The sequence below is a fragment of the Boleophthalmus pectinirostris genome, unplaced genomic scaffold, assembly GCF_026225935.1.
Source record: "Boleophthalmus pectinirostris isolate CB_2022bp ecotype Guang Dong unplaced genomic scaffold, ASM2622593v1 HiC_scaffold_793, whole genome shotgun sequence".
In the NCBI taxonomy this organism is placed as follows: domain Eukaryota; kingdom Metazoa; phylum Chordata; class Actinopteri; order Gobiiformes; family Gobiidae; genus Boleophthalmus; species Boleophthalmus pectinirostris.
Window position 1 is genome coordinate 18,281 of NW_026571513.1, and position 21,580 is coordinate 39,860.

Here is a 21,580-nt window from a genome sequence, read left to right on the forward strand (position 1 = left end):
ATCATCCCAGTTTGTCTCGGCTAACTCGACAACACCTTCCCATCCCCTATTTTGTCTTTCAGTCATAAGACCCCTACAAGGGGGGTCCCGTTCTGGCTGGGCCAATTGAAGATTGAGATGGAGCTCCCACATAGAGTCTTAACCCAGCCATCTCTGCCCCGCTTCGTACATTATCAATAAACTTCTTCGCATTATGTCGTTGTTGGTGTGGTCCTAGCTAGTTAATAATCTTCTAAAATATGTTTGGTAATCTGTCGCCACACACATCCTCCATCCCAACTGGGAAATGCTGAAGCATGAGCAAACCTCAGCCTTACTTTACAGCAGACACGGCACTGACCCATGAAACAAAAAATACATAACAAACCATTTTATTTGTTTCCATAGTGCTTTGTAGAAGACTGTCCATAGAGTCCATAAAAGTCTGTTTGTCTGTTGGCCTGTGGTGTGTTCATCAAACTCTGCATTGTAAAATGATGCAGAGGCTGACTCACAGGGATGGAGGAGTGATGACTGAAGTCCTGAGAGGACAGAGAGGAGAATTGTTCTGGGGGGGTGTAAGTGGGACCAGTGCTTGCAGGCGCAGCTCCAGAGCAGCAGCAGTTATTCAGAGCACACACGAGCACCTTTCTTCCCTCAAACATCGTGGTTGGTTGGGAGGCACTTCCGCTGGGAAAATGTGAAGGAGGAAAAACAGTCCCTGAGTGGTGAGTGGAGCTGGTGCCTAGGGCCACCCGGCGGTGAGAGGAAGTAACCAGCAGCTGCCTCTGACTGGGGCCAGTGTGGGGGTTCTGAGACAGGCTGTCACCAGAATACATTGCATTGTGAGTCTGGTCAGAAAGAAAAGGTTTTTTACTGTTGTAAAGTAAAGATGAAGGATCTCGTGAAGAAGCAAGTTCAGTGTTTTTGTCTAAAAAGGCCATGCTGTATTTCCTTTTGTGCAACCCAGAAGAGCCTGTCTGCATGTTGACTGAACTGCAGTGAGGCTGAACAAGTTCAAGGACAGACCCTTCACTGACTCGCACTAAGAAATAGAAGAAGCATTGGTGTATTAGGTGTAAAAACAGAACTGGAAAAAAAAAGTAACTCTGTAGTTCTCTCCTACCGTCGAGTATTTTTCGCAGATTTTTCTCTCTTGATAACAGTTCAGACAGAAACTGATGACAGCTGAGCTGGCCCACTCTGAGAGGAGGAATAGCACAACTGAGGTGTGAGTGGGACCTGAGAAAAAAACATCATGTCAAATATCAGCTGTATCAAATTGTTTCAACGGGACAGGTTATGAAGCATTTAACTCACCTGTTCATTATAAGTTGGTATGGTTTTGTGTTCTGAAACAATATAATAGCTATTCAGAATGTACATTAGAATCTAGATATGAAAGTACGGCTAAATGTACCTTCATGAAGTTGATGCTGTGTGATCTCTGTATGACTGTTTGTAGCGAGCACAGGAGTTTTGCTGCTTTATGGCGCATCTCATTGAGCTGCACAACCTGCTGAGAGTTGTTCCTGACATAAGAGCGGTAAGTGCTCTCCAGCATTTGCATCGTCTCAGTCTGGGTCAGCTCCATCAGGACTTGCATTCGCTGGTACTGAGCCCGTACACGCTCTTTTAACTGACAAACTGCTTCCTGAGGTGAAAATACAAGAGTATTTTATAATAAGGTCATTAATGCATCTAAACCTTCTAATTGCCCTCTCAGTAGGTAAAATATTTCTGCAGCCAAAACTGTGCTGGTGCAACAGTAACAGTTTGAACTAGAGAAAGTGCATTTTGAACTGGCAATCTTCTTTAGACACTGTTACAGTTGCATCAAGTCTAAATTTAGGCAGTAAATAGACGAAGCAAAGTGACACTGTGCCTTGATCCGAGTCTTGTCTGAGTCCAGTTTGGAGAGCTGCTCATCGATGTTCTGAACACGATCCTCCAGTTGGTCTTCTTGTTTCATCAGCATGGCCTGAGGAGACAAAAAGACACATCAAATAAGACAAAAATCTACTAACATTCACAACAGCTGTTAGATGAGAGATGATCAAAGCTTGCTGGATACTACACTTACCATAAAGAACAAGTAAATATTACTCATTTGCTCTCAAATTAATAACACTAAGCAAACACATTTAAGTACAGGAATAGCCATTAGTGAAATGCCCTTAGTATGAGGGTACCTGCTGTCATGGAAACAAAGCTAAGTATTTACATGAAAAAGCTTTTATATGGAGCACTGGAGGGGAAGTCCTTTGTGCTTTCTCATTTTGCCACATGCATCACTGCCCTTGTTTGCGTTGGTCTCTGTGTCAGTGACAGATTGTCACGTCTGTGTGCATAACGCAGCAGCCTAGTCTGGAGTGTGTAGAGAGAGGGAGGGCCTTTTCTTACGCATACCCATAATAGGCAGCAAAGTTGAGCATTATTTACAAAAATGAGAATAAAAATAGACATGTGGTCTTTGGTATAAGAGTTTTAATGTAACTGTGCATCAGTATCTATGCAACTTCAGTATAAAGCCTGCTGCACTGCACTTCACTTACACAAATGTCCACATGTGTGGCTTTACGCTTAGTAAGGTCACACCTTTAGCACCTGAAAGAGTGGCAGCAGGGTCACAGTAAATTCTAAGTCTAAGTGTAAACCTTAACTGAATGTTCACAGCTACACACTGAACTATGTAAATCTATTCCAACCAATTTTCTTTTTTTTTCAGGGTTGATTTATAAGCTACAGTTGAATGTCATGCTGGGATTTGCAATCATTTTGTGAAAGTACTTGTTTATTCTGACAATAGGCAAACATGTCTATATTACATCTTACTATAAAACTGTGTCAAAAATGTGTTGTAAATGGTGCATAATGTGCATAATATATATATTTTTTCCATTCCCACACAATAGCCACTGGGTCGTCCTCATTTGCAGTCTCTCCATGGTTCAAGTTTTATTTTTACATTTGCCTGAAATAGTATTAGAATAGAGCCAACTGTCGGGTAGCTCTGTAGATGCAGTGTGAAAGTCTACCTTAATCGAGATTAAATACACCAATGGTCACTTTCCCACTGTTCTATTTAGGCACACACCACAGGCTGCCAGGAAGCTCATGTTTAAATGAAGAGCTCAATGAACAGAGAGCCTCTTTCACAATCAACTGACAACTATTCCCCATGTTGGATGTCAGTGGTTGGCTCTGGGCAGCCTAAGTAACTCATTGAAGATATTTAGACTTAGGCTTAGACAAACTTTATTGATCCACCAGGGAAATTATTTGGACATGAAGCTAATGGCGAACAGCCAATAGTTTTCTGCTGAGGTATGAGCAAAGCTTTTATTGAGGGACCATTCCTTTGTCTATTTTCCATAATAATAATATCTTTATTAATATATTATTAAAAAAAACTATTTAAAAAGGTACATTTTCAGTATTAAGGCTTGTTCAAATGAGTATGGGTTAGTGCTGTCATGTGATTAAAAAAATTGAGAGATTAATTAATTATGATCTGTAATTAATTAATCTAATTAATCTCATTTTAATGTCACCTAAAAATGGCTGAGAAAAGCTTCAATTTGAGGTATTTTTCATTTAAATTCATTATTACATTATTGTGGCAGATCAAAAGACTGATATAGAACAAAAAAAGTGACTTTATAAAGTCATTTATTGTTTAACAAATCTCTCCAAATTGGCTGTTGAGCCTAAGTCTCCATGAATAAGAAACTGTTTGCTGTAAAGTAGCAAAGACGAGAAAATCTGAACATAATAACTTTTGTCTACTTAAAGACAATAAAAAGTCCAGTCTTTCCTTAACCATATTAAAAATATTATTGATAGAGAAATGCTTTATATATGAGATCACTGGTTTTAGTCCTTGTTTTAGTCCTGGTTTAGACCTGCTTTGTCCTAGTTTAGTCCTGGAATGGATTAATCCTGTTTTAGTCCTGGTGTTAGTTCTGGTTTAGTCCTGGTTTAGACCTGGTTTAGACCTGGTTTTAGTTCTGGTTTAGTCCTGGTTTAGTCCTGGACTGGTTTAGTCCTGGTTTAGTCTTGGTTTAGTCCTGGACTGGATTAGTCCTGGTTTTAGTCTTGGTGTTAGTTCTGGTTTAGAGGCGCACAGGAGGAAGCGCGGTTTACGCCAGCGTACGCGAGAAAACACGATCCACACGCGGCTCACGGGAGCACGTCGGTGTCCGCGCAGTAACTACGGAAGGAAACGTGGTCCGCGCGTTCTCAGGTTAATGACGATGATGAAGGTGTGTGTTTGTGTTTGTTTGTGTGTGTTTGTGTGCGTGTCCCCTCATGTGGCAGGTCACTATAGGACAGTAGTGCAGACATCATGAGTCTATGCAGGTTGTTTTCACCAGTGACATTTAAGTTGTAGGCGATTTTATATTTGTTATTTTCTTTTATATTTCACGTCGGGAGAAGAATTTCCAAGACACGAATGTGTTTTTACCTGTGCACTGCTGCCTCTGTTCTACTGGCTCTTCGACCTCGTCCATTGTGCGACTGACGTTTACATCGCTCTTACTGCGCGCGTTCTGTGTGGGTTACGAGTGGAATTACCGAAATAAAAAAAATTATAAATGTGTTTTTTGTGTGTGTGTTGTTGTCCCAACAACACATAAAAACAGGTTTTATAATAAAGCAACTCACATACAGAAACAGTAAAGTTAGAGATTAAAAATGAGATTAACGCGATTAAAAAACATAACGCGCTAAATATGACTGTAATGAATTAATCGCAATTAACGCGATAATTTGACACCCCTAGTATGGGTATTGATATTTTTAACAGCTCTACTGGTACTACAAACTACAGGCAAACCCCCACCCCTGAGTAAGGCTGTTGAAATTGCAAATCTGCAGTTGTCAAAGGCAAGAAAGATGGGTGGGTGCAGTTTGTGTGGACAGTGCAGCTGTGGAAAAGGCTGAACAGACATCTTTTGTCCTAGGAATAACTCCAAGTCTAAGCAACAGTTCACATGTTCACAATTCACAACATGTTCACAGTGTATTACTTGAACTGTATTTTGGATATGGGGAAGCTTAAGGTCATGACATTATGTCAAAAAAAAAATGTCTACAGTTATAAACAAAATTGAACATGCAACAATTCATGGGTTAGGTTATATTGCACTCTCATCATGAAAATAACTTCCCCAGCACTGACGAACATGACCAGATTGCATGTGGAAACTCCCCCACTCACTGAGATTATTTCCAGTGAATTCAGATTGCATCATATGGTTTACCCATAGACAGGGTGGATGTATTAAGGTTACAAAAAGGTTACCAAAAAGACAAATGAAAGTGTATAATATTATGTGCATTTTGGGGAAACAAAAGTGTGATGTGAAGATAGAGCTAGAGAATTAGTTCGTTTGGCTTCAGTGCACCCCAGTGAGGATTGAGTGTAACTTAGATACCTGCATTTGTATTCGCTGAGTCTCCACGTCACAGACTGTGTGCCTTTGGTTGGTGCAGTGGGACATGCAGCAGAAGGCGCACAGAGCCACCTGCTCCTCCTCACAGTGCAGCACCCTGTACTCCTCATGACTGGGGCAGGTCCAGGCACTCAGCTCTTCTGCGTCCACTAACAGGTGTCCTGGGGCGGCGCAGGGCTGCTGCAGGTGTGTGTGGATGTGGCTTTGGCAGCAGGGCTCTTTGCAGCGTAGACACACTTTGAGCACTGGTAGTGATGGCCCTCGTCTGCAGAGGACACAGTGCAGCATCGCAGGGGCTTTCTCAGCATTCAGAGCGTTAAAACGCTTCACGATGTTGGCCAGCTTAAAGTTCTTCTCCAGAGTGGGTTTGGGATCATAGTCGTGGTTGCATTCAGGGCAGCGCACAGCAGTGCCATCTTTGGCCCATGCCTCACATATGCAATTTTTGCAGAAGTTGTGTTTGCATGGCAACTGGACAGGCTCTTCAAAAACATTCAGGCAAATGGGACACAAGAGCTCCTCTTCAAAGCAGTTTTTCCAACTTGCAATCATGACTTCAGCTGGATGCCAGACTAAATTAAATAACAAACACGATGTCAAAAACGTACCTTTTTATTTTTTATTTTTGTTCCAGTATCCCACCATAATATAATGCATAATATAAAATTAAGCAACATCCATTTCAGTGAATTAGTTTGTAACGACTGGATATATTGGCGTGCCATACATACACTATATTCTTCAAAAAACATTTAACCACCATGCAAAAGTTAGGACAAGGATTACCTACAGTTAGTGCATGTCGCCAGTGGAGTCCCGTGTAGTGCGCAGCGCCGCTTTCACTCCAGACCGAGCGCAGTAAAGCCCGGTCCCGGGTTCAGTTCTCTGTACACGGGCTGCCACTCCGCTTCTCTCGCGCTCACTGCTGTGCGAAGTGCCTTCAGGAATCAGACTGGTTTTCGGAGAGGTTGGGGGAATCCAGATTGACTGCCCCTCCAACAACGTGACCCATCGGAGAGCGGAGAGAGAGCGGAGGGGAGGAGCTGGATCTGTCCCACAGAGCGACAAAAACAGCCTACACTGGGCCAAAGACACTGAAAACAAACGAGCGCCAGACAGATTTCACGTAATTAATTATTTATGACATCATACAAATTTTCTCCAGCTTTATTTTAGTCAATTTGGTATGACAAAAAAATAATAATAATAAAAATAAAATTTAATATGACTAATAAATACGGAAAAAGATGTCATCAGGATATGTTAAGATGTTTGAAAAAAATAAAATAAATAAAAATAAAAACTCCGTGTGTTAAGTAAGTAACTTTATTCTCTCTTATTGCATGGAATGGTTAGTGTTGTTCAGAGAGGTTTGAGTAAAATTACTTGCAATTAAAAGGCACTACGGAACGTATAGACTACAGGTCTGAATAATGGCAACAATGATACACAGTCATACATCTCTTGCAATAAATTTCATACAAAACAAAGAAAGAAAAAAAATAAGTGTTTTTTGAGGTTTGTAGCAGTCTGTTTGAGAGGCAACCGCAAGAGAACTTTGGTATAACATGAACATCCAGCATTGCTCTATATTTTACACATCACAAATAATATATAATATACAGTATAATTGTTGGCTGTACTCTGCCACTACAATAAATAAGCATCTTTATTGCTTGGATCCAAAGTCTGTTGATCACAAGATACATCATAATGTTGATAGAGAAATGAACCTTTGACCTCAGAAGACCTTTAGACATCTTACTGCTAATACTGACATTTTCAGATCACTAGTGTGTAGGCTTGTCACGGTAATTACTATATCAACTTATCATTCAATATATAAAAATTGGAACACTATTTTTGGGGTCGTCAGTATTTATCGTGGGTACAGTTTCTTTCTTTCTGGTTATTTTTTGGCCATAAGGCGAAATGAATAACTACTATGACTCATTGCAGATGCAAAGTAAGTATTGTGTTTCATTCTGTTGTTTATTGCAGCTCATGTTTTTTTTTTTTTTTTTTTAACAATAATGCACATTTAGAATATTTTTGTGGTTCTGCTCTTGAGTTACTGTGTCACTGGCATAAATTAGTTTCAATATCATCGTCAATATTTACTTCATCAGTACTTATGTATTACCATGACAGGCCTACTAGGGTGAAAGTTAGAGTTTTAAAAGCAACAAACTACAGAGAAATGCTGTTGGCAGTAATATAAATCCTCAGAGGATGTGTCAGTCTTGTGGTAGAAGAACCCTTTTCCTGTTCATTCAGTCCGTTCAGGGAAGTGTAGTCAACTGTCTCACTGCAGTGGATTATCAAACACAGAATCCGGAAGAACTGAAATTTTCAACTTCTTTTCTGGCCAACTATACTCCTTAGGTAGCTTTGACTGTAAAAAGGAAAAACAATGTTGTGTTTTAACATGTTTTTTGTAAATTCTGTACATTTGAATATGAATAGCTAATGTTATTCAGGTATGACATTCACTTACCTCCTCATGAGTGTTTAGGTCTCGAATTTCATTAAGCATCTGCTCCACAAATTCTTCAGTTAACAGTATCTAAACAGAAAAGAATCCCTTATAACTCACTATTATGTAATAGATAACCTTATATAATGTCAAACCTCTATTTTCATCTGACTCCTGACTCTTGTATACTGCCTAGATATATTTTACCTTACATGTATATATTCAAATGAGTATACTTCTACCCTCTTTGACAAATATATGCTATCTTTGCTATGTATCTTATTTCTTATTGTATTATTTTTATTTTTTTATTCTTTGTAATTGTATTGTAATATATAAACTACTGTGTCCAATTAATTTCCCTTGTGGATCATTAAATTCATCAAAGAAGAGATTTGATATTGTATTTAATGTATTTTGTGTTTCTCTGAGTAGGCACCTGGAGCCATGGGCCATGAGCTGCATAGGGATGCTCTTCAGTTGCGAATGCTCCTTCCACTCCTGTTGACACAAATGTTATGGCTGTGTCTCCATTGATGCTTTTAAAGGTAAAGTGTCTCCCATGTAGCAGTCTCCCTCTGTCAAGTATATAAAACATAATAAGACACTCAGGAGTGGTTATAAAGTTGGCAGTGTATGTTTTTAAGTTGATACACTATTGTCAGCCACTCATATGTGTTGTGTAAATCATCTGCAGTCATTAACTGAGTAAAAATAAATGAAAATATTGACAAGAACTCATACCGCAAACAGAGAGGAAGCAGCGTGCCTGACTCCTGGTTGAATTTTAGATGGACACTCTCTAACTGTCGTGTTCGAACAAGCTCATGTGGAACAATGGCTGATGAGCTCTCACTCTCCAAGCTGTCCTTTCTACTTCTGTAAAAAAGGGACAATTTTACCAAAAGCAGTATAGCAAAGCAGCATATGTTATATGGTCTAAACATGGGCCAAATCAAGTCTAAACTAAACATTTACCAAAGTAGTCCTAAACTCAGACTAACCCAGGAATGGAAGAGGGCAAAATATAAATAAGACTGAAAAGTGAGTACTGTGCGTATGCTCTTGAGGAAATACTCACAACTTCTTTGTACTTGCTCAGAGCATAATTAAACACATCAAAGCTGAAGTTTTTAAGTGAACATAACAGAGCAAAAAAAGAAACACAACACACTTACTGAGGTCGGTCGTGGTTCTGTCTCTGCCCGCTGATAGGGGGTAATGCTGGCTTTGTGTTGAACTCTAGACCCTTTCTCAGAGTCTCCCTTATTTGTTCTGTGTCTGCAAATAATTGTTTTTTCATCAAACAATGATCAAAACAGTATGAAGTGATCAAGTGGATGCTGTAATACCTTTATCTGAGAGTCTCCGTGGCTGAGATGCAATACAAATAGAACGGCTGTCCTCCTCGTCCTCTGGTGGTCGGCTCAAATCATCCCACACACACTTAGCACTGACCCCACTCAGGTTAGAGCCTTCTGCCTCTATGCCCTGGTCCACTCTCTCCTGCTTAGGAGAGCAACAAAGAAACGCAATCATCAACACAAGCAAGAGTTACATACAGACCTACAGCTATACAATGTATGTTCAGGTTCTACAAAAACTTAATTAAGCCTTACTTGTAGGTGTGGGTCAATGTCAAAAATAGTCTCCCCTCGTCTCATGTCAGTAATGAGCCATGGACCTCCAGCTCTGTTCACAAATAAAATATACAAGAATACATTATACTCTAAACTAAACCACACATCATTATGCCTAGGGATCGCACAAATACTTAAACCACACTGTTTAATATAGTTAGGCCAGAGATGACTCACACTCGCACTCCACGCATCAGTTCCAATATGCCCTGTCCATTCCACTGCTGTGCTGCCTGGAGCTCTTCTGTACACACACCTACAATCTGCACAAGACAATATTTATGTTTGAGTGTCCAATGTAAACTACCAAGTTAGAAATATAGACACAAACATGATATGATCTAAATATTAACAACAGACTACTCACTTGTAAAAAGCTCACTGTACCAAATGGTGTGTGGACTGGCTGCATCTGTGGATCTTCTGTGAGCAGCATGTGTTGTATGCGGGATTCACTGTTGTCTAGAGGGCTGTGCCACGACACATGATCACCACTGCAAAAAGTATTTTCTAAAAAACAAAAGAATATATTACTATGTAAGTTGTAGTTAGTTAAGACTAATTTATTATTCCATAGGTTACTTCAATAAAACAATAATACACAAATAAAAATCACAGAGGGAATCCAAATGCCTGGAAGGTAGCATTCATCCCATCCAGAATGAACTGAATGCAAGCAAATGGAAAGTAAACCACCGAGCATTCATATTGCCCTCGGGCTCAGCCCACCCACGTGCAAATTGACCCCAGCTGGAGAGTAGAGGAGGGATATGTGGAAGGAGGGCTAGAGTCAGAGATATTTTTTTATGATGTTTTAAACCTAATCTCTTTCAGATATTCAATAGCTATACATTTTTCTTTGTTAAATTGCTTTGGTGTCCCAATAGCAATTTTTGGACACAAATATGCATTTGTAATAAATATTTATATTTTGATTCTTACCTGACTGGAACACATAGCGGGCCAAGCCTTGCATGAGTTCAGCTGGCCATGTTGGTGGTGCCGTCTCTCCGACTTCTCTTTTGAGTCTAAATGTGAGCTCAAAGCCAAAACCGCTGGGTCCGCCAGCCCCTGCGAATCTGACACAGACAAAAACATCAACAGCTGCATTTTCATCCTCATATGAAGTCGTAAAGTCCAAAGGGAGTGTCAAAACCAACAGCTGAATTACAATGATAAAAGCTCATTAGGCTGCTGTCACTAGGTGGTCCACTGTTAGAAGCTTTTAACATAGCAAATAATTAGCATAATCTTTAGGGTACTGGGGGATTAAAGGGGCAGCTCACAATGTGAATAAATAAATTAAAAATAAAGATCTTACTCATGTACTCTGTTGTCGCCATAAAGATCACTCAGTCCAAAGCTGACATAGTGCCAGTGCTCCTGGATGTCTTGAGATGGGCACCCCACATTCCTATACATACTAATGTAATCTAGGGGGTCTGGTCCTCCTAACCTGTGAAACATGTTACATTAGCCCCATAAATTTCTTAGATTTTCTCAGATAATATTTAATGTGCAATGGCACTTTCATTTTCAAAAGTTAAAGTTACATATTAGGAATACATTACATCAACATAACAGTTCAATTTCATGCACGTGCATTTGAAACATAAGATATTTGTACTGCCCAGCCCTAATCTAGTTAGTCCTAAATCTATTTTACAACAGATGGTAAACATGCAACAACTTTTTTTAAGTTAAAGCCATGGCAGTTCAATTGTAACTACCCTGTAATAGCATTAGAGCTAGCCGTTAGCCAAAACACCAGTTTACAAAACTTTACTTTGTTGAACCATAGGCTGTATACATAAAGTTATACTAAATAGGTTTAATATTTTAGGACACGCACCAATATTTTACGATTGCTGTGACTTGTAGCGGGTTCGCCTGGTCCGGGTAAAGCCGCCGACATTCTCCGTATATCGCCTGTAGTCCAGGGGGAAACAGAGGCACCATTCCCTGGGCCTGGGATCCACTGGTAGGCCGTGCTTCATCCATCGCACGGCCCTAGCAAATATAACTTTGTCTATAAAACGCCCGAGCAAAAGTGTTTCACTAGAAGAAGTGGTTTACTAAAATACGCCCAAAGCTTAGAACAATAACAATTCAGCCTTGAAACTTCGCTAGAGTACACCTTAAAACGAAAATCTCGTCCACTCCAGTGAGGAGTATTGTAGATCCATGGTGAGGAGCCACAGCCTGTTGCTCACCCGCTGTGAAAACACACACTGAATCCCCATTGGTTACAAAAACAAACTATGTCAGTGACAGACAACCCATTTGACCAATCAGATTCACCGTGGATTTTTGTTTAGATTTTTAAGGTGTAATCATTTGGCAGATTGATTGTCAATCACATTTTGGTGTAACATGATGTAGTTTGGGCCATAACATAGTTTGCCTCACTGTTCTGCATGATTTTGATTAGATTAAATGCAAAAAGCTTGTGGCTTTTTGAATGGAGATGTTGTTGATTTCACTGGAATGTTCCACAGTCAGGCATTAAATTTGTTTATGTCCATGGTGACGTCACTAGGCCAAGTTACAGGTCAGATTAGAGGAGAGGCTCACAGTACAGATGCATGTTTTTCAGTATATTTTTATAATACAATAAACATCTCTTATGTTTTATAAAAATACCTAGAAAATTTATTTCACCACTCATACATTATTTATCAAAGCTTCAAAAACTGTAATTGTAGGCTAATACATGAACAGGGGTGGGTTCATGTTAAGTTTTTCTTCTTCCCACTCATTTTCGAGAAATGTGCTTTTCTGTTGTTTACAATGTATATGTAGTATACATTGTTTCTCTCTTGGCACAAACTCAAAATAAAAATAAATGAATGAATCAATCAATCAATCAATACTATTGCTGGGGGCTTACAGCATTCTGTTATTTTATATTTGTTTAGGCTACTTGCTCTTCTTGCTAATAAGTTTACAAAAACTGAACTGGTTAATTTATATATGCCGTGAATCAATACAGACACATTCCTTGTAATTAATCTGTATGTTTTTACAATTGGACAGTTGGTTGAAACATTTTATGTTAGTTTTAATCACATAACTTCACCTGGGCCCTGTGCCCTTGGAAAAAGAAAATTATTGGTGTTGATCTGTATAACAAAAGAAATAATCAATCATTATAAATCACACGATTCAGACTTCAGCAAACTTTATTAACACTGTATAATATTTACAACAGTCTGTTACATCCAGGTATAGGCAAACTGTTTATGCTTATTTAGGAGACAAAATGGTGCTATACCAAAAGAACTGAACCCATAGATGAAACCTGAACACCACCATCTATGGAATACAGTTCTCATAGCATAGCACTTACCAGCACCACTTCATTGTGGACTACATATGTATTAATTTGCAACACAAAACCATAACTCTATAGGTAAACATTAAGAATTACATATAGAAAATTTATTGGAAACAGAAACTGTTTTAGAATCAGAAAGTATGACACACTTCCCCACTTAATTCTTGAGAAAAGTGATGCAAGCATGACTCAGTAACGTTAACCTTCTTTGGAAAATTGTGTAATAGCCCCAGGTCTTATTAAAATTACATTACAAACAATGCAATAGTATATGCTATTTGCTACATGACACTAATGACATTTTTTTAGTAGGCTACCTATCTCATTGAAAGGTTCTCCACGGTCACTGAAAGGAAAGTTTCCCTAGCTTTCTACCCCCCTATGAGTACACTGATTCAAATCCTTGTGACAGTCCTCTGACCAGGACTTGATATGACTCATCTATTACAACTGCACACTCCCAGGGAAAGAACTTGTGGTCATTCATGAGTGTATCTTTGAACCCTGAGACTATAGTTTTATATTAACTAACTGTTATTTATTTCAAGATCACCTTTCGTCCATATTAAAGTGATAGAGTCAAATATTGACCTTTTGGGCAAGATAATTCACTTTGCGATGACAGGAAAGAACATTCTTTTAGGATAGATGCAATGAATGGTGTAAGGAAAGCCACACCTGATCTTTTCAGGAAACTGCTATCTCTCTGGCAGTTAGACTGAGAAGCAACCGGTTTTACTGCCTGTTACAGTCAAGAAATCTCTCATTATAGACTTTAATCTCACCACTTATAGGACCTGTAACTATCTAATCATAAGATTAATAGCAAATACATTTTTACAACATAAATTTTTGAATGATTTAATTGATACAACACATTATGTAATCTATCTCACATGATCACAAAATGTAATGTATAAGCATATTAAAAAGAAATGTTAGGATACAGAAAACATGTCATTAAAAATCAGTTATACTTACCTCATCTAGTGTCTACTTTCCATTTTTGAGACTCACAAAACTTCCTTCATAATTGTCTTCATTGATTCTGTAGAGTCAAAGTCAGCTGAACCTATTTCATGGATCCATCTGTGTCAAAACCAATACTTCAGCACTGAATCAACAGCAGGCCTCCCATGCCACAGCCATCCTTGACCTGTCCACCTACATGTCCCGCTCCTATGAATGGATACAGAACAGTGACAGGCATTCACCGCCAAGGACCTTAAATACCGGCACCTTTCACATAGTCCATTAGACAGACACCCTCCCTTTTTAACTGTTTATCATGCCCTCCCCCTGTACGGTAAGCCTGACTGTCACTTCCCAGTAAAAAGGAAACAGTGGGAGTGAACTGCACGCCCCCTCACCGTGAATCAACACACATAATAGTTTCTGAGGAAAACCATCTGAGTTTAGCCCTGCCCCCTTGTTCCCATAAAGTAAGCAGAGGAAAGGCCATGTCTGCAGGAGGAACTAGGAATTCCCCCACAGGCTCTGAACAGCTGTTGTGATGATGTGACGATGACTCTGAAATTCACCGGGTGACATATTCAAATAGAAACTGGCCTCAGCATTATGTTTGCACACAATGGAGACACATGCACCACAGCCATAATGTAATTACAATATAATTAATGGGAAAATCTGTTCACAACATGCGGCTGTTCAAAGTAATGCACCTGTAGTGTTTCAGCTGCCATATCCAACACACATTATCTTTGCTTCATAATATTTATCAGTTATTCCTGCGTCAAAGATGCGGGGTGTTGACGTAAAATTGTGATTGTTAGTATAGATTAGGTGAGGTTTTAATCTGTTGTTTACCAAATCAGAACAGAAGAGCATACAGAGATGGGCATACACATAACCCATTGTATCATGGATCATTGTTTAGTCACTGTCTTTATTTCCTCACCTTTGTTGTGTTATTTTACATACAAGGAAATTGGGCCTGAAGTTCCTCAGAAAATTCCACTTGGTTTATAACAATAGATTTCCTTGAGATTTTAAAATAGGGGATTTAAAAGAAAATGTATGCTTCCTGGTCACTTGGTTACTTTGGTTTGTGACTGACAGTAAGTGGGAGGCAAGGACTCTTACTAAAATCAACACTGGCTAGTTCTAAAATAAGTGCAAGAGACCCCATAGAGTCCCAGTATTGATGTGTGGTGACACCAGAGTCCACTTTCAAACTACATCCTCAGGCTGGTGGGATAAGTTGCAATTGACATTTTGTGCTGGACTTCAGAAACAAGCCTGGCTTTCATGCTGCTGTTTGAACGCTGGGGAAATCACTAGCAAAGGTCAGTGAGCCCATTTCCTTTCTTTCCTCCTGGTGCATCTAAAGACCTGTAACAGCCCCTTTTAAACATACTACAGTTACTGTCAGACATATTGAAATGTTGCAAGCACTTAATGATATTGAGATAGCATATTTTATTGCATCTTTTAAAACACTCAAAATAAATGTATGACATGACAATGATCCTACCATACCACACTTATTATATGGCTTTTTTAAACTTAAGCGCTACGATATGACGCTGAAGTCCCTCCTCTCCATCCCAAAGACGTTCAACAGAAAACACTCCTCTTTCCTCAACAAATGTTTCAAAAAGATGGAGTCCGCCACCAACTCCAAAATAGTGAGATTTGGTAGCAAGGTAAACCAGACCTGTTGGAGCTAACAGTTTCTGTAGGGTGTCATGTAAGGATGGATAGTATGATGTATTGTAAATAGTCTCTGATGTAAAAATAATATCATATTTTGGAGGTGTCGTTTCTTTCATAAGAAAAGCAAGAAACATGCTCCAGTCACCTGAGAAGAATCTACATTTTACTAATGACGTGTGCAGAGTTGGGTCTATTGCTCGCTTCTTTTGTGGTGGGTCGCCATCTTGTGGGTCCTTTTTGTCAACATCAGCTCCTTCAGTTTTGTTCTGTCCTTTTCCTTTGCCCTTTCCTTTTTCGTCTTCTTCACTGTCTACATCATCTTCGTGGCAGTTTAGTATTACAGTTGGCACAGTGAGCTGCTCAATAACGGTACTGTTGTAATCTTGGAAGTGGACCTGCCTGGCTCCTCTCTTAAGTGCCAAAATCCCCAAAAGGCCAGCACCACAGCCCAGGTCCAAAACCACCTTTCCCCCAAATGTCTCTATGTCTTTTTCAATCAATTTTAACAAATCATAAGTGCACTCCCAAACTTTCAGTCCCCCCTCATAAACGCCAGAGATGAGATCAGACTTCTGCTTCAATGTACGGGACAGGATCTTTTCCTCATCATCTCTCTCTGAGGCTGTCTTCTCAAACACTGTCTCATTTAGGAAGTGCAGAGGAGGAAGAGTCCCAATCTGAACAGTTTCAGGCACAGCATCGATGAGGAGAAAATGTGGATCATTTGGGACTGGGTGCTCTTTTGCCTCTTTTATATGTTCGACTGGTTTGGGTTTGTCTTCAACCTGAAAAAACACAAGCAACATGTTACGTCAAAGTGCATTTAATATGAACTGAAGTTCATTGTTGTCTGCAAGTTCTTTTAGTATTAGAGTATTTAGCTGCAATTCTGGAATTATGGATTAGTTCACGTTATGATAGGCAATGGGCAGGTATACAATTACCTCAGTTAATGATAGACACAAAAACAATCTCTGTCGTTGACTGTTAATTAAAGGCAAATTCTTATTTCGGCCAAACCTTTTTTGACTCCACCTAGTGTAAGCATGTTATTTGCAGCAAGTACGCTCTCTAGTGTATGTACCCTTCATACAATGTCGTATGTATATACGACATTGCCACAATAACTAAAAAGTAATTCTCTTTCTCAAATAATAATTTGATTTCTCAGATATTGCACACTGAATAATGAATGATAATTATATGCCCATACACAGCGAGCAATAACATTACATTTAGTTATTGCAGCAAATAGTGAGGCATGAATATGGTTATCTGATGAATATATTGTATAGAATTATCATATTATAAGGAAAAACAAATTACCATAATATCAGACATACGCCTATGGCGTAATATGAATACTCTTATACTGAAGTGCTAAGGATTTATTTTCTGTTGTATGGTTAAGTAGTTTTTTTTAATTAATTCACACGCTACCAACATGCTATCGCTAATGCTACTCACATGTTTAGCAGGCTTAACGCTATGTTTTTCCTTCTTTTGCAAATCGTTGCAAACGTCCAAATCTCTAGTTTGGGACTCAACATCAAAACTGAAGCTGAACGACATTATTCCAGATCGCTTTAACAACTAGCTTGAGATATTTCTAAATGTAATTCATACTCCACATGGCAAAGTGCACAGTCGCTAGGCTGGCAGGAGGAGGCGCTTCCACTACAAATAAACTACATTTCCCATAACCAGAACAGAAAAGGAGAATAGCAAGTTTGAATTAATAATACCTTGTAACATTAAACTGATCTATGCACCGAATACATTTTCAAACAAATAAAACTAAACTTGTTTTCTATAAAACAATATATTTAGCTTCTTTCTTTCTGGACTCAAACAACCACATTGCAGTTCGCTCGTCCCACGCGCATGCGCATTCATTATTGATTGGGATACAAATCTGTAAACTGTAGGAAGGCTTCCACCTTGTTCGTCTTTATTTTACGGGTTTCTTCAAATAACGTATCGTGACTCTTAATGTGTCAATGGAGGGCTTTGAACAGGAATTATCTGCGTGCTCCTAGGATCCGTAAGTATTTGCTTCGAATATAATTTACAAGCAACTCGGATTTTGATGAAGGGACAGACTGCATCACATACACACAAAGGAGATTTGGGGACACCAGGCTGTTAGTGCAATTCATAAACCGTCCTTTTTCCAAACACTGTGATGTAGGCCTATACGTTTGTTCATTTTAATCTTGTCAGTTTTTTGGACAATATTTTTATTTACTCATGCACGTCTGAAATTCCCACTACCTCTGACAGTCAGTTACCTCCACCCAGCTCCACCCGTAGTCACCCAAACTGGAATGTGGTAAAGCGAGACTTCAATGTCTTTTGGCACAACACTGTCCAGCTTGGCACATATTCAGAAACATATAGGGACAAACAAACCTTTCAAGAAGTCTGGGTTTTGTAACACTTCAGGAGAATTGGCATTGGCATTGACATCAATCATTGGTAAGTTAAACAATTTTACATGGCTAATTTAGCTTAAAATCATTCAGTTGGAAAATTGCATATATTGATGGATTTCATGTCATAGATCAGATCATATTATAGATTGTTTACCAAAAAGTTCATTAATTGTTTTATGTACTTCATATAATTATAACAGTTTTTTATTACAGCTTGCATTTTTTTCTAGGTGTGTATAGCACAGATGCAGAATGCGGTGGTGCCCAAGCCCTGTTCTTCACCTGGTGCGGTGTATGCTTATACGATCATGCACCAGGAAAGTAAGGATCAGACTGCCTCCATGCTTACGAGAAAGATGGGCCTATATCAAACTTTTGAGTCGGTCCCTTTACTTCAACTCCCTCACTGACTCAGATGTGATTTTTGACTGTGCGTTTGAGCCAGTGTTCTGGTCTGTAGATTATGTAACACGCTGGTTTGGTCTGGTAAGTTGGATTTTTATTTCAAATGAAATACATTATTTAAAATAGTGTGATTTTAAATCAGTTTTAATAATCAATCTCCTTTCAATTCTATTGAAGGTATTTGTTTGTCTGGTTGTTATCCTAACCAGTGCTGTTGTGATCATTGCCTATATGGTTTTGCTCCCGGTGATTCTTAAAACTTACTCTACTGGTTGGATTGTTTGGCATTTATGCTATGGCCACTGGAATCTCATAATGATAGCTTTTCATTATTACAAAGCTGCCAAAACCTCACCCGGACACCCTCCTACAGTAAGTAGTGTTATTAGCTTATAAATTATCTTTATGACTCAAAACAACAGCACTGAAGTTTTCACATTTTTCAAGGTCAAAAGTGACATTCGTTTTGTGTCGATATGCAAAAAATGTATTATACCCAAACCAGCAAGAACACACCATTGCGGTATTTGTAACCGGTACATTTTCTTCTTTATTTTGTTATTTTTTAAATTTTTGACAACAATAATTAAACTATTCTTGTTGTTCCAACAGATGCATCTTAAAAATGGACCATCACTGTCGTATCCTTGAAGTGTAAATGCGTCTACATTGTCTTGGCATGCAAGGCTTCATGACAGTTATACATTTTCTACTGCCTTGACCTAGTTCATTTTAACTTAACAGATTCTAAGGTATATTTTTGTGTCCTTCAAGAGAAACATCATTTCATCAGAATCTTTGTCAGGCATTCTGACCAAAAGATTACAGCAATCTAGTTCTTTGGACTGCCACTCTGTTTCACATAACATTCAAACCTGTTTGTTCAAATTTGTTTAGTGTGTTGTTCCTTAACATATACCCCTCAGCCTGGCTGAATAACTGTGTGGGCCATTTCAATCATAGATATTTCTTTTCCTTCTGCCTCTTCATGACAATGGGTTGTATCTATTGCAGCATTAGTGGTAGAAACCTGTTTTTAGATGCCTACAACACTCTTGAGGTAAGATGGGTGTCCTCATTGCTTTTGGTGATTCTTAAAATGTCTCTGTGATCAGAAACTTGGCCTTTCCTTCCTCCTTCTGTCCCTAACAATTGGGCTCTGGACTTTTCCTTTAGCGCATTAAGCATTTGGATATGGAAAAACCAGGGGTTCCTGTAACTGGGATTGGTGCTCTAATTGGGCTTTTACCTTCTGGGCAGGTATAATCAAAAATGTACAATTTACATTTAGTAACACATTAATAAAAGAAGCAACTTCAGGTAACATAAAACTAAAGTGTGTCTTTGTATTTTTTCAGACAAAGTATCAGACCCCAGCTCCTTCATACACATTTATGGATAAGGTGTTCAATAAGTGTATCATCTTCTTGTGGGTTCTCACCAGGTATTTATATGTGAAGGAACCTTATTATCACAACATTTAAAGAAAGTATGACATGCAGTTATTATCCTGCTGGCATTATGTTAAATATAAAGTTTTTTTCAGCACTGTAGGATTATCCCTGGGTGCGCTAACTTGTTGGCATGCAGTTCTGATATCCAGAGGTGAGACCAGCATTGAAAAACATATCAATTTTAGAGAGGCGTTGCGGTACGGACAACGTGGACAAGTGAGTTACATTTCAATTATACATACACATATTGGTTGACGTCAAACGAAAAATCAACTGGATTGATACTGTGTGTTTCAGATATACAAAAATCCCTTCAATTATGGAAGGCTAAATAACTGGAAAATCTTCCTCGGTGTGGAGAGGAAAAGGTATCAAACATGCATTTGTTTTATCCTTTGTGTCAGTTCATCTTTATGTTGTATTTGTGAGTATAGTTTCACAAATACTCCAAAATAACAAATATTTTCCTTTTTTCTCTAGTCACTGGGTGACACGTGTTTTGCTACCCTCTGAACATCGCCCTTATGGTGATGGTTTATCTTGGGACATATACGCCTGCAAAAAGGATGTGATACCTGTATGACCATATTTGCACAAGTCACCATTTTCTTTTTGCCTATTTTATCTTTCTATTAAGTAGGCTAACAAAGTGCAACTTGTGCATTTTGTATTTATATGAGAAAAAGTTCAGAATACCTCATCTTTGCTGTCAGATATTTTACAAATATTGGTCTACATTTTCAAGTCAAAGATGGTGGCTTTTTTCATTCTGCCTTTTCCTGGTTTGCAAAACTGATCTTACTGGACTCTAACTATTTTCATAAAAAAGGTTTGATTAAGCCTTGCGCACTGACTGACATATTTGGCAGAATAATCATCAATCTTTTTTTTTTTTTATCTTGCACAGTAAAACATCACTTTGTTAATTTTTTATTAAGAGAAAAAAAGAAATGGTGGAGGCTGGGGTACTGCTATACACCTTCACCACTCGCCAATGAAATGTTATGTCCAAAATCATTTATTTTAAGCAACTTATTGCATTGTTATTTATCAGCTTTTAATGTGTTAATTTAATTTAATAAATCTTTATATTTGCTTTGTTCAACCCTTCTTGGTCTTTTTGTGCTTACGCTTGTGTATATTTCTGTTCAGTCAGTTAGCAGATCGTATTGCGTCACAGATTCAGAAGGATTAACTGATGCATTCACATTTGATCTGCAGGGTTTTCTCTCTATTACATCACATTTGGTGTACCAAATCTCCCTTTAGTTTGAGATGTAAAAACAAAATAAAATATTGGTATATATTTTTCCAGAACGTAACTGCACATTTTATTAAACAGCCTTGACTAAACATCTGTCAAAATGTGATGCATTATTACAACAGATGTGTGGATCCCATGCGATGTCTTGTAATTCCCAAATAATAATAGATTATGTAAACGGTATATATATAATAGGTTCTCCAGGGTCAAAGCATCTATTTGCAAAATATTTCATACATGCAGCAAACAGTACAGTGAACTTTGAAGTGATATGAATGCATAATCAAACTGCTGATTTAATGTTATTTTTTCCTTGTGCATGGCCATTGGAAAATATCAGATTATACGGTGTTCATCCAGCAATATTGTATTCAAAATCATAGATTGTAAATTTTGTAGTTTGATTGTAAATTGTTGTGGATTTGGACTGGAGTTTTATAGTGAAGTAGGTATAG

The 21,580-nt window shown here is 38.5% G+C and overlaps 4 protein-coding genes across 7 annotated transcripts; 1 reads left to right on the forward strand and 3 right to left on the reverse strand.

Annotated features, from left to right (window-relative positions):
* Positions 1-355: 355 nt before the first annotated feature.
* Positions 356-14,004, reverse strand: LOC110157107 (E3 ubiquitin-protein ligase TRIM8-like). 2 transcript variants are annotated; one of them, XM_020921372.2, is made up of 8 exons: positions 13,873-14,004; positions 6,229-6,532; positions 5,421-6,010; positions 1,865-1,960; positions 1,400-1,633; positions 1,300-1,331; positions 1,106-1,221; positions 356-1,024 (listed from the first exon to the last, which is right to left on the reverse strand). In XM_020921372.2, exons 3-8 carry the CDS (start codon positions 5,988-5,990, stop codon positions 372-374), a joined length of 1,701 nt encoding a protein of 566 aa, XP_020777031.2. In that variant the 5' UTR covers positions 5,991-6,010; positions 6,229-6,532; positions 13,873-14,004; the 3' UTR covers positions 356-371. The 2 variants fall into 2 exon arrangements, with proteins under 2 accessions (XP_020777031.2, XP_055021449.1); XM_055165474.1 differs by having other exon boundaries at positions 6,225-6,532.
* On the reverse strand, positions 6,751-14,011 carry sufu (suppressor of fused homolog (Drosophila)). Of its 2 annotated transcripts, XM_020921375.2 has the most exons (13): positions 13,873-14,011; positions 11,407-11,564; positions 10,876-11,010; positions 10,497-10,633; positions 9,922-10,064; positions 9,732-9,817; positions 9,534-9,606; positions 9,267-9,423; positions 9,093-9,195; positions 8,659-8,793; positions 8,354-8,492; positions 7,936-8,004; positions 6,751-7,833 (listed from the first exon to the last, which is right to left on the reverse strand). In XM_020921375.2, exons 2-13 carry the CDS (start codon positions 11,553-11,555, stop codon positions 7,744-7,746), a joined length of 1,416 nt encoding a protein of 471 aa, XP_020777034.1. In that variant the 5' UTR covers positions 11,556-11,564; positions 13,873-14,011; the 3' UTR covers positions 6,751-7,743. The 2 variants fall into 2 exon arrangements, with proteins under 2 accessions (XP_020777034.1, XP_020777035.1); XM_020921376.2 differs by lacking the exon at positions 13,873-14,011 and having other exon boundaries at positions 9,267-9,420; positions 11,407-13,848.
* A 1,299-nt stretch (positions 14,012-15,310) lies between these two features.
* Positions 15,311-17,268, reverse strand: mettl18 (methyltransferase like 18). Its single transcript, XM_020921128.2, has 2 exons — positions 17,035-17,268; positions 15,311-16,352 (listed from the first exon to the last, which is right to left on the reverse strand). The coding sequence occupies exons 1-2, from the start codon at positions 17,137-17,139 to the stop codon at positions 15,399-15,401; spliced, it is 1,059 nt and encodes a 352-aa protein (XP_020776787.1). The 5' UTR covers positions 17,140-17,268; the 3' UTR covers positions 15,311-15,398.
* A 176-nt stretch (positions 17,269-17,444) lies between these two features.
* zdhhc16a (zinc finger DHHC-type palmitoyltransferase 16a) lies at positions 17,445-20,968 on the forward strand. 2 transcript variants are annotated; one of them, XM_020921379.2, is made up of 11 exons: positions 17,446-17,611; positions 18,233-18,488; positions 18,585-18,779; positions 18,855-18,943; positions 19,020-19,048; positions 19,334-19,467; positions 19,584-19,667; positions 19,766-19,851; positions 19,954-20,077; positions 20,159-20,229; positions 20,342-20,968. In XM_020921379.2, the coding sequence occupies exons 2-11, from the start codon at positions 18,255-18,257 to the stop codon at positions 20,442-20,444; spliced, it is 1,149 nt and encodes a 382-aa protein (XP_020777038.1). In that variant the 5' UTR covers positions 17,446-17,611; positions 18,233-18,254; the 3' UTR covers positions 20,445-20,968. The 2 variants fall into 2 exon arrangements, with proteins under 2 accessions (XP_020777039.1, XP_020777038.1); XM_020921380.2 differs by lacking the exon at positions 19,584-19,667 and having other exon boundaries at positions 17,445-17,611.
* Positions 20,969-21,580: the final 612 nt, after the last annotated feature.